Raw genomic sequence first — 19,634 nt, 5'->3', positions numbered from 1 at the left:
TGAATGTGTTCAAAAGAACTGTTTCAGCACTAGATTGCTTATTTAGGTGCATTTCTGATGCTATGCAAGGAGGCAGGAAATTGTTTATACTACTACAGACCAGATGGAAAGAAATAATTAAGGTGAAGTTGTCAGGAATGTGCTTGGTAAGGACTGATATCTAACTGCTTCGACTCAAGCTAGCCAGAAAGAGATCCCATTATGGTGAGATGTGATGATCTGTTGTTGGCTCAACAGGCTATCTGGTGTAACTATTTGCAGAAATTAAAAATTATAAAATAAAATAAAAGCAAACAAACAGCCTGTTCCCCAGAAACAGATGTGCAACTCAACTGATTTTAGTACAGAATTCTTTTGTTTGCTAGGGCATACATTCACACAATATGCTGGGCAGTTTTATGCAACCTTGCTAATGACGTCAACAACGCCTACGGTTACACACCTATTTGTTTCAAGGAGGGTCACATTTCAAGTCAAAATTAGGTAAAATACTGTTGTGATTGTTAATAAGCCCTGACTACTACTGAGGGGAAGGCGCTTTCCTTTGGATCTACATAAATAAATCAGACATTTCAGTTCTGACTTAGGCACTGGGGTCAGTTACAGAAGTCACATTTAAATTTGGCCAGTTTTAAAAAACTGTGAAAGCAGGCAGTGTCCTGCTAATCTCAGGAGAACTAACTCTTACATATCAAATCACATACATAATTCTAGAAACAAGGCTACAGCAGCTCGAGTCAAGTTTTAACATCTGGCTGACACTATTTTGCTGCAGCACAATTTTTTTTTTTTTTTAATTAATAAACTTTGCTTTTGGTGACAAGATGTGCTTAGGCAGCTTGAATGGCAAGAGATCGCTTTTTCAAACGACAATTAGCTTTTTCCCCATAACTTTTTACCACTCAAAACCTCTGTCTTGGCCTTCATAACAGTGTCAGTAAAAGACTGCCTGTATATGCCAGGCTTTCATCAAGAAGTATGCTTTCAAGTGGCTCAGCTTCTTTAAGCAGGCCAAGTTGGCACTCTCAAATCTTGGTACATTTTTACTGATGTTCAAATTACAAACAATTAACTAAAACTATTAATCTCAAAAGGGCCAGTCTTTGCCTGCATCAGAGCTCTGCTTTGCACTGGTGCAGATGAGGAAAAGGATAACTTGACTTTCAGCTATTTTCAAGTTCCTTCAATTCCCCGGACAGCATAAGCACTGCTGGGAGTCCTGCTGGCTTGAAAGCAACACTTACACCACTTTTCTGGCTGTACCTCCTCCGATCTGAAATGCTCCTGTGTGGGACCTGTGTACCCTGCCAGAAGATTTAATTAACTGCAAATCTTCCTGTATCCTTGGCTCAGCAGTGTGATTTTGTAACAGATTTTGTAAAAAGAAACACAACTAAGCACCAGGGTTTAGTTTAGCTTCTGAACTCTGGAGGAAAAGCCAGAATTATTGCCCTAGAATTAAATATTTTCTCTAACTGCAGTGACTGCATAACTTGGTTAATCCTGTCCATGCAAAGACACAGGTCCTAATGTGATGCATTGGAGTGTTTCCTTTCAAATTCAGTGATGTGAACTACCAACAATAAGCTCACAGTATTGTATAAATTTATAATAGGGAATCTTTCAGGTAAGTCACTTTCACTTTCACAAACCAGCTATATTCAAGTGTATATTTATGCTGTTTCAAACCTCAAACTAGACCTTCAACTGATCAAGATCATCTGAATCCTCCTTAACCCTGTAAAAGTATTAATAATTTAACACAGTACAGACAGGTACATAAATTGTTTTGCTATAGGAATTTGCTCATTAACTTTGATTTCATCCCACCAGGATATATGGACAATATAAAGAACTCGGCCACAAATTTGCAGCCTGAACTGACAAGTTTTAACTGTGCTGTGGCTCACTTCACTTCATTGTAAAGCAAGAACTACCGAACTTCCCCTTCTTACAATAAACTAGGTACAGTTCATATCTGCTCTATCCTCTGATATCTTAGTGTTAAAGTTGTTATGTACTGAAAGCAGCAAGTAGTTGTGGCTCTCACTATTTTCACAGTATCAAAAATATTCCCTTGGGGCACATTCTTTTTCCATGTATATGGCAAACACAGAGAGATAAGAGATTCTGAAGAACCCAGAAGAAGGAATATCCTACAGTTTAAGCACTAGTATCTATTTTCCCTTATTACTTAAAGAAGTGAATCGTAAAGAGAATTAAAAAAAAATCAGGAAAAACGTAAGTAGTCTGTTTAATGATAACCTGGGCTCAGATAATAAGGTAACATGCTTTTTCTTTTTATGTAAAATCTGTAGGTTTGGCAATTTTTCCAGTGTTTCACTTAAATGGCAGCTTCCCACCTCTCTACTCACTGTTTCATAAACATCACAGTAAAGGCTTCAGCACAGTGATGGCAGTGTCTGCACTTAGCTCCCAACCAACCTGAGACCTGCCAGCAGCTTAGCCTTGACAACGCAGAACTTGGCATGGGCTGCGAAACCCACTGAAGGAGCTCAGCAATCCTGCCCTCAGACCCGTGCTTCTGCAGCAACACTGCTACCAGCACTGCCTGAGCAATTTAAAGCTAGCTCAGGTGTATTTACACTATAGGGCAGACATATCTTTCAGAAGGACTAGAAGATACAGAACAGTTTGAAGGACTTAAAAAAGGAGAAGATGAGCATGAAGGACCTGATGGACAAAAAGCACTGAAAAACAAGCAAGCACAGAAAAGAAAGTAGACACAGTCCCATGTGGTATAGCAGCCTGGGATCTCAGATAAGCTTTTCCAAACAAGCTTATCTAAAATAAGCTGATTCTTTTAAATTGTGTGCTGAAACCTTCATTCAAGTCAGGTCAGAGGGAAACTGCTCTCAACAGTTTCTGCCAACTCTCTGTGGAGAGCAGGAAATTGGTATCATGCAGGAACTACCGCTAATTCCCAGGAAAATCCCTCCAAATGCAGCAAGGGAAAAAGCTTTTGGTGCCTCCAAAGCTTGGCTCGAGGCCAGCCTCATCCTTCTTCTACACTTTATGTGAATTTCTGATAAAACCTGTCTTGGACTGCTCTGCTAGAAGTACCACCTCTTCTCACTGAAGATAGTTCAATGTCACAGAAGGCTTAAGGACAGAAAAGTAATGCCAAGCTAAAATAGCTTAGCTGCACCCCTGCATTCAGATCCTGAAAAAGGATGAAATGATGCTACTTGAAGAGGCTACTGAATTAGCACTCTTTGATACTACTTCTGTAGTTTTCTGTAGTTCTTGTATCTGGAGAGATTTAAATGATCAAGTGACAGCGTTCTAATAAGCTCCAATTAAGAAGAATAAATAAAAGTAGAGGATTAGGTTATTTCTTGTTCTGAAAGTTAGTCTTAGATAGGGATGGAAAGACAGATAGTAGAATTGTGTTTTACTCAGACAAGTATGGGTGGAAAGAAAGTGTAAATATTCATCCCTGATAGCAGTTCAATTCTCTGGTAACACCAATAACAATACAAAAAAGGAGTGTCAATAGCCAAGCCTGGTGTAGGAATAGGACAGAAGCATAACCTGGCATGAGAACTAATCAGTCTACATTGGCATAAACTGGCCATTTTTTTCAGAGGACAAAAGCAAATGTTTATCCACAAGTTTATCTCCAATCAACTACCGGCCTGACTGATGATTCTATCTGAAAAGCAAACGACTCAAGACCTCCTTTTGTTGCTTTTGCAATTCAGAGCAAACTAGAAAGTTAGTTATGTGGTGTGAGGTTACACAGCAAAAGCTTTAATCTTGGTTGGCACATTTGCATCAACTTCAACTCAGCTGGCACCACTAACAGCCCTAAGCTATAGCATGGGCTTCAGCATGGGCTACAAACCTACATACATGCCTGCCTATGCTGCTGACTTCACTGACACACTTACCTGTGGCAGGCAGCAGAAGTACACCTTACTGTGCTGTGTTTGTGCCTCCCTTTGTCACAGAGGTAACAGCCCATATGTAGATCCACAGGGGACGTTTTTCCCTTGTGGACATTTGCATAGGAAGCAAAACACTGAACATAAGGGAACAGGATTGAGAAGCCTACTTGGGGGCTGGTGCTCCATGTAGTTTCCCTGGGCATGGATAGAGGGAAGCCCTGGAGGTAAGGCCAGCTACCCCGATAGGCTCTTGGATCAGTTCGCATTGGAACAAGGGATATTTACCAACCAAATGGAGGGGTTGTGGCTCTGAATCTTTATCAATTGCCTACAAACTTGGACAGCAACAAGATCTCAGGGCAGAAGAACCAATCCAGTCTATTTTCCAAAAGTATCCAAATAATACAGTTGCCTATATATGATTTCCTGAAGGAGGCAGGAATGTAGGAGCTTTGGTCCTGATTTATAAAGACATGAGAGGTCAAGAAGATCCTTCCCTCCCATCTAAAGCTACCGGCACTTTTTCTAACCAGAAGTTCTGGTTTCTCAGCAAAAAACCACCTGTCAGTCAGGTGCTATTTTAGGTGTATTGATTTGTGATGAATTACAAGGCTGCCCTGTATGTTTGCAGTCAGACACTAAGGTACTGCAACTGTTAGTTTCTGCAATAAATTAGTACATCAGCAGATGGCATTGCAACCCAACAGGTCATTTGCTATGTTCACTGCACACACTCGGAGGCACGTGCTGCATACTGGATTGCTGTGCAGTACAGGACAACTTGCAAAATATAGTTACAGCATTTACAGGCATTTCCAAACACTTTGGTTAGATGAGTTCCCCACCAAATCCTGCCTACTGGCATCTGCTGTGAGATGTTTGTTTCAAAAAGAAATTCCAGACACATTATTATTCTCTTCTTTTAATCCCTCTTCAGGGGACTTCTGCTGCATAGTTATAATGTCTGCACAGAGAGAACTCAGCCTTCATCTTGTACTGGGCTAGCACTAAAAGGAATTATTTTTGCATGTACGGTCCTGTTTCATTGCTGCCCTTCAAAAAAAAAAAAAAAGAGAAAAAGACAATGTGGTATCTGAATATTAAAGAAGGAAGGAGTGAATAAAAAGTAATCACATAAAATGTCTCCTATTACTTAATAAATATAAATATTCAATCTTCTGTCTATAACAATTTACAAGTTCATGCTTCTGAACACTGAATACATAAAACCAAAACACGTTCTTGATTTTGGTTACAACTTTTTACAAAACACACTTGTGAATATTGAGTCTAATGTTGATAATCTATGGATTCTTTACCTTGAATAACTCTCCTACATGTATGCATACTGTTTAGAGAGACAATATAAACAGTTTGCTCTACATTCTTCCTCAAAAGATGAAAGAGTATGGGTAATTCCTCTTTCTTCTAAAGAGAAGCCAAAGTGGCTTCCAAATAGATCCCAACAGCAACTGAGTGAACTCTACAAAGGATAGTCTGGATCACGCATGTTTTTCTCCTCACTTCCCTCCTATTTCACCCTATTTCTTCAGTCTGGTTTAGCTAGTAAAACTGTAATTTATTCTGCACTTAGTTAGAGTGGACCAAGGACTCTCCCAGCATCAGGAGGGACTGAGAACCCCAGGTGCCACATGGGTAAGGCAGCTGTGGGGTCACCACGGTAGGAGCCCTTGCAGGCACTGGGACCCCAACACTGGGGCGGAGGGCAGGGAAGGGACCTCTGGATCTGGGCAGCAGAGTCCTGTGCTGTGCAAGCTCTGACCTGCAGGGCAGCTGTTAATTTGGGCTTCCAGGACTACCTTGTTTATCCAGGGAAGCAGCCTAGAATTGACAGCACAAACACAGATGACTTAAATGCAACCTTATTCTTCCACTCTCCTCACCTGCAAATTCTATGGCTATGCCTGCTAGCGGTGAAGCAAAACCCCTCACCCACTTCTCAACTGTCCTCTATGAATACAATCAGCGCACAGACAAAACCAGCAGGTCCCACCTGCCCGAGCAAATACAGTGGCAATCCCTAAGGACCAACAGCTAATGCATCTTTTGGTAAGTAAACTGCCCCACCAGGAAGGAGACGGTATGAGCTGGCAAATGGTGCCACTCTGCCACAGCCTATTTATCCCTGGAAGTGATTTTCACTCTGCTCAAATTTATGCAGTCCAGACATTTAGCAGTGTGAGTGAAATACCAAGGGTTTGAAGCATCTGTTCCTTAGTTAATCTTGTATGTGGCAAAGGATCTGTTAACAATCCTATGGCTTCTGAAAAAGGGCAAGGACAGGCAAATGAATGGGAAATTTTCACACTCAATTGAAAGAAACTCCCTTCTTCATGCCCTGACCTAAACCCTGGTTAGGATATCCCAGCCATCAGGGCAAATCCTTGAATAGCAGGCTGGGAGAAAGCAAAGATGACTGCTCCCTCTCCTGCAAAAGCCTTAGAGCATCTGTCCTTCCAGGGTCTGCCCAAGCTGGGTTGTTGTCCACTAGTTGTTCACAGATATAGCCTGACTGCACTGGATGGTCTGCCATCCTTCTACTGGCCTCTCAGGCAGCCGATCCCCTTAAAAGCATTGTTCCTTTCAAAGGAGTACAAAAACAATGCTCAGTTCATCAGGAATGGGTCCATCAGCAATATAAATCACACGGCTGTGTAATAATATGTAGAACCACATCTGGGTTTGCATTTATTTTGATTCAGTTTGGATTAGCTGACCTTGAAGATCCAGAGATAGGCTGCAAGGGAGAGAGGCAGGAGGCTATTCCCCAACAAACCCATTGCTGCTGAGCATGCAAGTAGCTCTATGCATCACCACACAGAAGTATAATCCATAGTGTTTGAGGGACCTCCCTGCCCCCCCCCCAATAATAACCAGGCCCCACATGTGAAAATGCTATTGCTTTGGTTGCAAGGAATTCATAAGCTAGTAATAAGGGATATTTAAATATTGGTTCCAGAATATGAGTATAAATGTCCTTTTATTGTACTTATGGGGCTAACAATTTAGGATAGTGCTACGAGCATAAAATAGCATAGTTCAATCAATGTAATGGATTTATGTGAACAAGTGTATAGAAGTTTGTGGTAAATCAATTGTTAAGTGCTTTGACAGGAATAGAGGGTAGATGTACCAATGCAACTGTAATCTAAGCAGTGCCTTTACAGGCGCGCTTGTTTGTTTAGCTGTTACTGTTTCTCACGTTTCCCCATGGCCCATTCTTCTTCCCTCCTCCCAGACTTGGAATATTCTATTACATCTCTTTAAAAAAACCCAAGAAAAACCAAACAGGGGAGACGCTTCATAGTTGTGTAACAACTTTAATTTGAAGATACTGAGAACTCAGTATCCTGTGATGACAGTATAACCATATTACTTACAGTCGAGAAAACTGAGCAACTGCAAAGGGCAGATCCCTGGTTCTGGTATAGGACAGTAAGATTCTAAGTGGCTACTAGCATACCCCACTGGGAGAGTGCTTGTGTATAAAAGGGTAAGGGAAGGAGATGAGCTGGCATTTTCATCTCAAGTCTAATGGCAGCCTTACACATAAATTCACTTTTTTTTTCCAAGAGAATACTCTTTACTGAACATGATTATTCCTTTTTCATTAATTTCTAGGTTGCTCAGTGCCCTGCTCAACCTTTCACGTCCTGTTGTGACCCTCATCTACAAAGTTGTGCTCAGCAGAGCACTCACCCTTCAGAGAGAATCACTTTATCTCCTACTCAAACACCCACTTGACAGAGGAAGCCTTAAGTGTTCTGTGTTTATTTGCTTCTTGCTGTGACAATATACACCCTGATTTCATCTAAAAATCAAGTAAGATTTGTCAGGCAGCCTAGCTCTGAGCATCACAGGTTTTAAGTTAGACCTTAAAGCTTTGTGATAGCCAGCAGTGTATTAGGATAGCATTTTTAAAACAAAATAAAGCTGGAAGAACAGCATAGGACCTAAATTATTTGGAAAATAACATTATAGAATGACCACCCTTCTCTGTCCTCTCTCCTACTCCCTTTCATGCCTTAAAACCTATCTTGGTTTGCTGGCAGTAAGTGCAATTCAGTGAATTTAGGCCTGCATGGGCTTGATCATATACCTAGCATGCAAAACTGTCGTCTTGGATGTTTGTCAAGTGTAGGAATAGTACTATGAAACAAAGAATCAGTAATCTTCTGCTAGAGATACATCTCAAACAAACTCAAACTATACAAACAACTTTAAAAGGACAATGCTGTCATGTTTAGCCTTGCGCTGATTATTTAGCCACCTGAAGCCTTCAAAAGTGGTATTAACTGCTGAGTCAGAATTGCAAAAGCAGTTGTGTCTTATCCTGCTGCTGCAGTGGAAAGAGGGAAATCAGGCAGATTACAATGGACAGGGCCATCTTGATCTGAAATCCAGATCACTTTTGCAGTGAGACTACAACGTTACACCTCCAAAGTGACCAGATGAGAGTAAGATTTGTCACCTGGAAAATACTTAAAGTTGGATCATCTTATAATAAATATTAATTAAAAAAAGACCCATTATTTTCTAAAGTACCAAGCGCTTTTCCATCTCAAAATGTACTGTTCTTTCCCATTCTGTGCAGAGAAGACAGTGCTGCAGTTGGCTGCTTCTGGAAGGAAACAGGACAGTAAATAACCCATCAGGATCCAGCTGATGGCCTTCTGGATAAATGCACACCTGCCTCATTGGAAGTAGATCCCAGCAACACACTCTGTGCAACCTTCTGATCCCAGCTCATGTATAAAAGCTAAAAGCTCCATCTTCCCTATGACATGACACATTTATTAATTAGACATAAATATGATGTTTCTGATAGAGTCATTGACAGGTAGGAACTGAGGTCAGCTGGTATCAACTTCCTAGTGTTATGCCTCCCACATCTGAAACAGCTCTCCCACTGTGACGTATGACTGCTAAACAGGATTCCTCCTCAAAAAGGTTTTCTTCAAATATTTACTTCAGACAAACCTACAAAGGTATAGAGCACCTGCAAAACCTCCAGGGATTTCCAAAGGAGTGTTGGACCTCAGGCTTGTGGAACCTTCCTTCTATTTAAAACAAATCAAAGAAAAAAAAAAATAATAAACAACTGTCGGTACACTGTGGACCTTATAATTAACTTAACCAGTAAATTTCTGCTTCCCTCGAGGTGCATCATAATGTGTATTTAATGAAATCCTCCTTTCCCCTATATCCCTAGCTGTTTTATATACTATAAATTATGGATGAGCTTCTGTTTATATAAGCAATCTTTTAGCTGTAAAATAAAGACTGCTAATACAGCACTTAGAACACACCAGGATACCTGCCCTTCATCGATATTTAAATGGGATACAATATGCCAGCTGGTTGTTTGCTTTCACTGGCAGTGATGTATGGGGGGGAAATGGACTGAGAGAGCAGAGAAACATCCACCCATTGCTCTAAGCTCCTCCTATCCCAACTTTGTACAGCCTTTGCTTACTGGTAATGAGAAACAGATGGTGCCATCCATCTCTTTTTATGAGATAGAGAAATAAAATATTCAGCCTCGTATCACTATTTTTAGCATGGGCAAGGGATCCCAAAGAAATTTAAGAGGAAAAAAAGGAAAAAATAGTATCTATAGCTACTACCACACCACAGTACTGCAGTTAAACAATCAATAATATCTTTCAGGGAGATACCATGTGTGTGTGTTCCTTTATATGAAGATCAATAGATTTTGCTCCAGTCAAGCAGGTCTCATGCAGTTCATCTCTTGGCACTGTGGTGTTCCCAGCTTACACAGCTCAGGTTCTCTGCATACAGCATTTACCTCATGCTACAAAGAGGCAGTTTAACTTATTTAATGATGATTTCAAAGCAAGTGATTTTGGATGAGTAGGGAGATAATGCAGGAATTCCAGAGCCCACTGGAAGTTTCTGGCTGATATGGATGAGCTGCAAACAGCTGCCATTAAAAGAAAAATTGCTTGGTAGGTATAACCACACAGTTATATCTGGGATTATTGCAGCTCTTCCCCACACTGTAAGCAAGTTACTTTGGTAATAAAATGTAATGCAATAATATACACGGGTTTCTAAAGGCCAGTGTTATAGTATGCAACTGCCCGAAGTAATTTATGTTACTAGCTGTATTGTGCTCGTGAAACCACATGTATTATCTTCTACACAGAACACAAATAAAAATATTTGCTTTAAGATAAATTTCCAGTTTTAAATTATGAAATCCTAACTGCCTTAAGATTTGCTGTTCGTACCACCCTTTCCTCTGCATGTCTGTCTTTCCATTAATTATGTTTCTTCTTCCCTGTTATTTACTCTATCCTGCTTTTGCTTGCTTCAAGTACTAATTTGTTTGCCAGGTAACAAAACAAAGAAAATCTTAAACAGAGAAAGCTCTATTTAAATAATCCTTATTGGGAAACAGGTTCATGTACATAACTCTAACGCAGTAATAGTCAACTTGGGTAGCTTTGATAGAAAAAAATGCACATTTTATTTTTGCTTCCCTTAGGGTTGTTGTGGCCACATAGTCTGTCTACAAAAACCTTGGTTACACTAGGAACACCTGACCTAATAAATCATCTTCAAGACCCCCCTTGTTAGCTGTGGCATGTACTAAAACAAAAGAGTTTTTATCGCTATAGGCAGATCTCTACTTAAACTAAGCCAACGCACACAGCTCAATGGTAGGATGTATACAGAAATCAAAAGTTTGGGGGTTTTTTTGGTCAACATAACGTCATCAGTTAGGAAATAAGAAAACTTCCCTTATTGCAGTTGAGTCCATGAAGATTTGCTGTTACGGGCTTGGACTGAAGAGTTCCAAAATCTGCCTGGGAGGGAGTAAGGAGCTTTACCTGGAAAAGGCATATGGCCATAGGGCCTCTCTGCCAGTTTCTGTAGAAGCTAAGTTTTGTTTTGAAAAGAAAAAAAATACTGCAATTCTTTTGGCAGAAAAGGTAACTTTCTCAAATGATACACAGAGGAGAAACTGATGCAGTTTAGTCCTGCAAATCTGCTGACAGATACATGCTTACCATTTGTAGCTGAATGAAAGCAAAGTTGAATGGAAAGCAAGCTCAGGAAAAGGAATTTGGCTTCCTCCACTGCTGTTGGTGAGAATCAAGCAGGCTGTAACTGCTCTATGTTTGCTCTGCACAAATTGCCTTTCAGCATGCTTTCCAGCAGACCCTCTGTTACAGGGGCCTTCTATGACTTTATTTCTGCTAGCCTAATAGGCTAACATAACTGCAACTGTATTAGCTATGGGAGCAACTGGAGCTATGCTACCTTTCCAAGGCTGTCTGGTTACACTAAGAAAATTCTCCTCTATTCAAAGCAAAGTGAAAATAAACACACGTGCACTTGAAAGGACAAAGGAAAACAATAAAACAACCCTAGCAAAGCAAAAGGCAGAAACTGAATTTATGAGAGGGATGAGAGAATCCAGCCCAGATGGCCAAATTAATTTGTGTTCCTTAATGCACTGTGGGAAGACAACTGGACCAAATGGTGGTAAATGCGGTGAAAGACCCTGTAAAGAGGTAGAAAGTCCTTATAAAGCACTGTACACATTTGGATCTTTAGTACTGACCGATGGCTGCAGAAGTTTTGAAGCTGTTTGTTGCGGCTTTTCTCACCTCAGCGTGATGTTTCTGCTACTCCAGTATTTTCCACAAAGTCTACTATTTCTCAAACCAATGAGCCCCCCTCTAGCAAAAAAATTGGGACTCAAACTTGTTACTTCAGAACAGAATTTCAAAATGTGTTGAGTTCAAGCTTAACCCTCCAAATGCAGAACAAAACCAGGCTTCTGATGTAATAACTGAGGAGTTGAACATCATGTTCCCCTAGGTCCTGTCCTTAAACTCTAGAAAGCAAACTCAGCTGAGTCAGACACAAAATTAACTCTCTCTCTCCTGGCTCTTACGTTGCACAAGCAAGTTGCCTAGGAGCTACAGAGTAAAGCGCTTAAACACGCTCACACTGACTTGTGATCACCTGGGTTAACAAGAGGAGCTTAAAGGCATTACTCCTTCAATTTGGAAATAGGTGGGGGATGAGAATGTGAGTCTGTATCTCAGCAATTCTGGCCCACAGTCTTATATTCTGGCATAAATCTATTTTCACTGGCAGTGTAAGCTAGAAAACTTAGCTGGGAACTAAGGCACAGCACATGTTCAGTTCTGATGGTTCTGCTCAGTGGGGGAGAGGTGGTTACTGGCGCAGTAGCAGGACACTTGTGAGCAGCAGCTTAAACCACTGTATCAAAATGCACTAGAACTCACCTGTCAGTGTCCTCCCTCTCCAATTGTGAAACAGCCTATAGTTTATTTTCACTATTTTTCCCTTGCTGCTCTTCTTAAAATGTTACTAATGCAGCTTGGCAGATTTTCTTCAGCTTTATAACACTCACCAATACAACACAATGTCTGTGATATATTTCCATGGCCCATGATATGCTTGGAAATCCTGCAACTGAGAGACAGTTTGTCCAGACACAGGTTTAATGCTTGTTCTCTGCAAGTCTCTACATACCATTCCAGGCAGTTAAGTATACTTATCCACGATTTCAATCTTCCAGTTTTGAGCAGCAGAAAACATCAATAGTTGTGCTAAGTCACTCACCCACAACGTGTAGGACCCCCTGCGGCTCCCCGGAAAAGTCAGCATACTCTGATCTGAGACAGCAACAGACGCCAGGCCGCTGCTCCTGGATGGTGGCCATTCAAAGTCAGCCTCAGCCTGCTCAGTTTTGCTTTTCTGCTTCTTTATAATCTGTAAGGTAGGGGGACAGGAGGTGGGAAGGGAGAAAAAAAGGGTGCTTGGAAAATACTGCCTGAGCCGTATGGAAAAAAACTACGTTAACCCTGTCTCAAGGCAAACTGCCTAGGAAGAACATTTGAGTTTCCCTTTGCTTTAGCTCCAATTCATGCAAGGATGATTCTGACAACTTGTGTGCATTTCTTCTCATCTGAAGTCATACTGCTTGCAAGCACATAAGCATCGATAAAATAAATCATAATCAATGCCTGTAGGAACATCAGAAATGAATTAAATAAACATGGAAACATGTTCCTACAGTAACACTTTAAACATTAGCGGCATCTAAGAATCAAGTATTTTCTCAGACAAGAATTTTTGCAAAGAAACATAAAATACTAGATATGAGTGGAACTGCAAAGGCTCCCATGACATCTAGTCATGTTTTTACTGAAAACAAAGAGGTCTTAGGTGTCTAGGCACTATCTTTGTTTTTTAAAATCTACACTGTCTTAAGGGTGAGAGAAGATCATACGGACTACCTGTCTTCCCACACTGACAGATGATACCCTGCTACACTTCATTGCCACAACTTTTCTGACTCCAATTTAAAGTATCTACAGAATATTATTCTATGGCATAAAAGATCTTGTTAGGCAGCTTTTGACAAAAGTGGTAGCAATTCAAGCTTGGCTGAGATAGGCTCTGGACTATTAAAGACCCGATAAGCAGAATTAATCTTCTAACATCCCTATTAAAAAAGGCAGCAGATTATTTTCCATTGAGCTGCTGCTCTTCCAGCTTTTCTTGATTGCCTTATAAACAACATGTTCCTCTTCCGGTTTGTGATCCATACATTGTTAAATGCCACATCCCATACACAGATGTGGCAATTAGCTTAGTTCACATGGAGGGAGACTAACTTAGCAGAGAGGTTACTTTACTGATCATGGGAGCTCAGCAGCACTCTGTTTATGCTTGTCTTGCCTTGCTCCAAACTGTCCAGGCAAACTGAGGGGGTATTTATTTGTGGTGGGTTGACCCTGGCTGGATGCCAGGTGCCCACCAAAGCCATTCTATCACTCCCCCTCCTCAGATAGACAGGGGAGAGAAAATATAACAAGGGGCTCATGGGTCGAGATAAGGACAGGAGAGATCACTCACCAATTACCATCACGGGCAAAACAGACTCAGCTTGGGGAAAATTAACTCACTTTATTACAAATCAACCAGAGTAGGGTAATGAGAAATAAAACCAAATCTCAGAACACCTTCCCTCCACCCCTCCCTTCTTCCCAGGCACAACTTCACTCCCGGATTCTCTACCTACCCCCCCAGCGGCAGAGGGGGACAGGGAATGGGGTTTACGGTCAGTTCATCACACGTTATTTTCTGCCACTTCATCCTCCTCAGGGGGAGGACTCATCATACTCTTCCCCTGCTCCAGCATGAGGTCCCTCCCACAGGAGACAGTCTCCACGAACTTCTCTAATGTGGGTCCTTCCCACGGGCTGCAGGTCTTCACAAACTGCTCCAGCATGGGTCCCTTCCACGGCGTGCAGTCCTTCAGGAGCACACTGCTCCAGCGTGGGTCCCCCGCAGGGTCACAAGTCCTGCCAGAAAACCTGCTCCAGCATGGGCTCCTCTCTCCATGGGGCCACAGGTCCTGCCAGGAGCCTGCTCCAGCGCGGGCTTCCCACAGGGTCACAGCCTCCTTCGGGCACCCACCTGATCCAGCGTCAGGTCCTCCCCAGGCTGCAGGTGGATATCTGCTCCACTGTGGACCTCCATGGGCTGCAGTGGGACAGCCTGCTTCACCATGGTCTTCACCACGGGCTGCAGGGGAATCTCTGCTCCAGTGCCTGGAGCACCTCCTCCCCCTCCTTCTTCACTGACCTTGGTGTCTGCAGGGTTGTTTCTCTTACATGTTCTCACTCTCTCTCCGGCTGCGGTTTCTGTCTGTCCCGCAACTTTTTTTCCTTCTTAAAAATGTTATCACAGAGGCGTTACCACTATCACTGATTGGCTCGGCCTTGGCCGGCAGTGGGTCCGTCTTAGAGCCGGCTGGTATGGGCTCTCTCTCGAACACAGGGGAAGCTTCCAGCAGCTTCTTACAGAAGCCACCTCTGTAACTCCCCCTGCTACCAAAACCTTGCCACACAAAGCCAATACATTATTCCCATGAGTCTTCCATTTCTGTGCTGTGGCAGTGGCAACTGTGAGTTTTGCAGGGAGAAGAATGAGCCTTCCAGAAAAAGCCACACAAATCAGACACACAGAGGGTTCTGTGATTTTCTGGGTGTCTCTCTCACAGCATCATTAACTGAATTCTATTTTAATGATTGATGTTTTCTTTGTACATGTTGCAAATGCAGAGTTCAGTAGAGGGTATGATCAAGAGCCACACTTCTCTATGTTGGAAAACTTTGTGCCTTTTGGGAAGTGAAGTACAGATGTAAAATTCCATCAAGCAGGGGCCTCCTCTTCCAAACAACGAAATCACAGACCTGAGGGAGTGGTACCTCTCAGCTCGGAGGGTGTAGGCCATCAGTTTAGGCACTGGATTAAGTTTATTTATAAATTGACGTCTCTGTCAGATGTAGCCGACTAAGCCTATACTGTGATAGTTGAAGTTGCAACTTGCAATTTACTCTACTTTCTACATTGGTGTCATCCTTTTTGCTGTTAGCAGAGTTAAAGCTCACCAGACTAAAAGACTGTTTTGGCTATTAAATTAGCTAAGGAAAAAATGCATGCCCTACCTTCTGCACAATTGTTGTGGCCAGCTCTTCTATGAGGTCCTCCTTGTGTTCCTGCAAGTAACAAGCCTCGTTCTGCTTGTCCTGCGTGAAAATGGATATCTGTAGTTGCTAAAATCACAAAACCCCAGCCTTTCCACAGAAATGGCATAGATCAGGAAATGGGTAATATGCCCTATTGGCACTGTGGGAAGAAATTACAGGTACTTACGTTGCATGTCACCTTCTGAAATGCAACATGCATCTTGAATACAAGTTCATAAAACCCACACCCAATTCTTCAGGTATGGCATGAGATAGTCACTACTTCTTTATGTTTTCTTTTGTATTTACTTGTTTTTGCACCACTACCCAAATTAAAAGAAACATAATTGTTCTATTTAAATTAATACATTTGTTTTGCAAAATGTTACCAGGCTGTCACTGTAGGTCTCTGCCTTAGAAATAGCTTCTTCCACTGCTTCCTCTGCAACCCGTAAGGCCACAGCAAGGGTATCCATCATGCTGTGTCCTAGGTGAAGAATAAGATAAACGCACCATGTTCTTTATATATGTACATTTTGCATAATGCGCTCCAAAATTCAGACTCATATTCTGGACATATATTCAAACCTTAGGTTCTTCATGACAAAGTTCATTTCCTCAATCCATAATTATGCACAATAAAACAAACACCTTGAGACAGAGAAATTTGTCTCAATCTCTGTGTTACTTCTTACATGTAAATATGAAATACAATAAAACACAGTATTTTTATGTTGCTTATTTTAGAATCCAGCAAAATAGTTAGGAGGAAATCATAGGAAGAAAATTTGTAAACTTCCTATAAACACCAACAGAATAGAAGAAAGAGAATGAAAAAGATACATGAGCATAGGAAAGGAAATGGGAGAGAAGTTAACAAAAGCTGAACATTAAGAAAATCACACTAGAACAAGCATGTATTAGTTGTAACACTTAAGCAAGATATCCCAGCACAGTACACAAAGGATTTTAGTATCTTGCTAAATGTTTCAGCTAAAAGGTTGTTGGATCTGTGAACAAGACTTACCAGCACTCTAGGCTATTTGTCCAGTAATTCAAAGTGTAAGGACTGTGTTTTAATCAAACGAGTTTTTAGTAGCATACCTTCTGTCTGTTGGTAGAATGTAGAGTCACTGCCACAAATGCTTCCTTCATTTTCAAAGCTTCCTTCAAAAAAACCTCCTTCTGCTCAAAAAAGACAGTACCATGTGTTAGTATAAGAAGTACCCATTAACAGCAGAGACATTATTAGATAAGAATATTCACTCAAGATACAGCGGCACCACACACAAAGACGGATACCCGGAAAATTCCTCCTACCTTTTGTATAAAACATAACTCCAGCAGCTTTTGTACAAAACTTGACTGCTTTTATACAAAAGACCTCTCATTCATTTTGGATGGAGAAAACTATTTGTATAGTAAAAGAGAGAGAGAGAGAGGAAGAAGCTACTACGTATAAAACTTACATGGTAGAAGTTAAGTACAGGGAATTTGCCTTTAATATGACATTTGGAGTTGAAATAGAGTCTACATTTTAAAGGGCAATGCTGTATAAATAAGCCAAAACCCAGACACGTATACTAGTATTTATCTTCAGAGGGAACAAAAGGTTTACCTAACAGTCACATGGAGAGTAGAAGAAAGTTAGCAATGACATTTAGACTCAAAGGCCTTCCTTAGAAAGGTCTCACAGAGAGTGTACATGTCACTGCAACTCATCATTGCATTGTTCACACTTCCATTCAAGGACAAATTCAGTGAGACTATGGCTTAAGTAAAGGCAAGATATAGCATTAAAGTTCTGAAGGATCCATCCCCACAGTTTTTAATTCCACTGTCCCACTTCTGCCTTCACTGCCACGGATTTTCTTGTCTTCGTACATATTTGTTCTCAACTGTTAAGGAATCTTCTCTAGGAAAACTAATTTGATACAGAGAAAGCAAAAAGACTAATAAATCAGAATTTAATGCATAGGTCACTTCTCCCTAGAAGCTTTTATGCCAGTTTTCCTAGGAAACACCTAAAATTTTCACTCAGGACTAGAGAGACCACTTACCATCCTATATAATTTCAGAAAAGACAAAGTAAAGACTATAGAAAAATTACAGTCTGTACAAATTTCAGAATAATTACATTAGGAAAGTATCTGGTCCAACAAATCCAATGAAAACATTCAGATAGCCACTTTTTGAGTAATTTGCTAAAGTTACCAGTATGATACCAAACATCACTTCTTCTAACCCATTTTATATCTCCAATTACTCTTCTTATGGGGTGATACCTTGTAACACCATCGTTAAGGAAGAATTGCATCTCTTCATTTGAAAGGGTGATGCCAATACTTAATTGGCATCTTTTAACCATTTACAAACATCAATACAAAAGTAAGGTGTGGCCAGTTTCAGACCGCTAAGCATGCAAAACTCTAAGTGAGGACAATCTAAGTTTTGGTCAACTTGGATACTGAATGTATCCCATGTTAACCAAATTTTGCTTCTAATACTAAGGGAATGTGCTCTAAGGCTAAACATTGAATGCAAAATTATTTTTTCATTCATTGACTACTCAGAACTGTGATAAATTTTGGAACACGGGCTAGAATACAAACTGCAATTTACTTTACAGACTGAAGATAACAGTTCTTCTGTATCAGTGGCATAATTAAGATTTAACATTCTTTGAATTCTTAAACAGCTCTCAACACTTCACCTCTTTTTTCTCTCCCACTGAGGTATTTCTTTTATAAAAAAAAAAAATAGCCTTAAAAAATATTTTTTGAAATCATCTCAGAATTTCCATTGTCTCAGCTTGTGTGTTAAAGTAGATAAGCTACTAAGAAATCAACACAGCTGTTCTTACCTACTACATCAGGACAAACTCCGCTCTCCAGTCTGTGCTTCTTGTATAAGTTCTTCAGGACTTTGGCACTTCCAAAACACTTAAAGCGGCTTTTGACATTATTATAGTACCAATCCAGAGACTGGGTCCTTAGGAGCCTAAACCAGAAAAAAACTATGTATTTGGAATGATTCTACAACAAATAAGAGTAAACAGTTTACCATCTTTTTATATAAAAAAGGATCTTTTAGGCCTCAGAGCCTAAACATATTAATTTCTAAATACTTCTTTACTGTTTGTACTTTGCAAATGTCTGGTATACTGAGGCAAAAAAAAAAAGGTAAGTCATGAGCAAATATTTGTTTCACATTACTGAAGGTTTTATTTGGCTTTGCTACTATCAGCTCTCCCCTTTTACATTATAATGCCAACACTACAGCCTTTTGAAAAATACAAACAAGCCTTGGAATAGCACAGGAAGGTTTTAAAAATAACCTTTATTTATGCAGATTTACAGGTAATGTAAGAACATTAGCCCATTGATGCACTGCAAAAAATAACATTTTCATAAAAATATATCACTGTTGTTATTTGGGGAAACCAATAGAGTAGGCAGAGCCTAATTAGAGGACCTCAAAGCAGAATGTGCAAAGAATGGTAAGCAGTCAACTTTTTTGGGGGGGAAGGACTCACGACTGCAGTTTGGTTTCTTACTTTCAATAGTAAGCATCACTGACGTCAGTAGTTCATCCTAACAGATTTGCCCCCAGAGCTCATATACTTTCATAAAGCCATGAGATACTCTGTATGAGCATGCTCTGAGTATGTATGAGAAGCTCTGTATTCCTTTCCATGTGGCAATGGGTTTGTGCTTCACCTGCTACTTCAGCAGTGGGTAGAGAGAACCTGCGCCGCATTCCCAGGCAACACAACCACAGGTTACTGCAGGGTAACCCACAGCGGACCTGTACGTTTCCTACTGAGAGTGTCCCTGAAGAGAGGGATCCTGGGCTTCCACCTATAAATTAAAGCTGACTTAGCCAAAAGCCTCCAGAAAGGAACATTAAGTCCGAGCCAGTGAATATGAACTAATTCTGAGTGTTTGCTTCCCTGTTTGAGCCCATTTATTCCTCTGCACATTGCCACAGTAGTTTATTTTTAATTAATTTACTGCACTTACATTGCAGGAACCAACATATTTTTATAGGACATGAAAACTTCTCATACAAAACAGTATTTAGTCCAGGCTGCGAAGGTAATTTCCCTTTTGTAATAATCACAAAAATCGGGGCCTTGGAACTAGAAGTCCTATGG

At 40.7% G+C, this 19,634-nt stretch overlaps 1 protein-coding gene across 7 annotated transcripts in view; it reads right to left on the bottom strand.

Moving 5' to 3' along the window:
* Nucleotides 1-19,634, bottom strand: part of MYRIP (myosin VIIA and Rab interacting protein) — a 243,297-nt gene that overhangs the window by 39,396 nt on the left and 184,267 nt on the right. For all 7 annotated transcript variants that reach the window (XR_011329424.1, XR_011329423.1, XM_069810697.1 and 4 more), the window contains 5 exons: nt 18,342-18,478; nt 16,583-16,663; nt 15,868-15,965; nt 15,458-15,538; nt 12,561-12,710 (listed from right to left, as the gene is read on the bottom strand). Coding sequence is in view for 5 of the 7 variants with exons in the window: in XM_069810697.1 (XP_069666798.1) it covers nt 12,561-12,710; nt 15,458-15,538; nt 15,868-15,965; nt 16,583-16,663; nt 18,342-18,478 (547 nt within the window). In the remaining 2 variants the exon portion in view is untranslated. The remainder of the gene's footprint in view (nt 1-12,560; nt 12,711-15,457; nt 15,539-15,867; nt 15,966-16,582; nt 16,664-18,341; nt 18,479-19,634) is intronic.

Source organism: Haliaeetus albicilla, chromosome 2 (genome assembly GCF_947461875.1).
Source record: "Haliaeetus albicilla chromosome 2, bHalAlb1.1, whole genome shotgun sequence".
NCBI lineage: Eukaryota > Metazoa > Chordata > Aves > Accipitriformes > Accipitridae > Haliaeetus > Haliaeetus albicilla.
The sequence above is the reverse complement of the archived record's forward strand: the minus strand, read 5'-3'. Positions and strand labels throughout refer to the sequence as shown.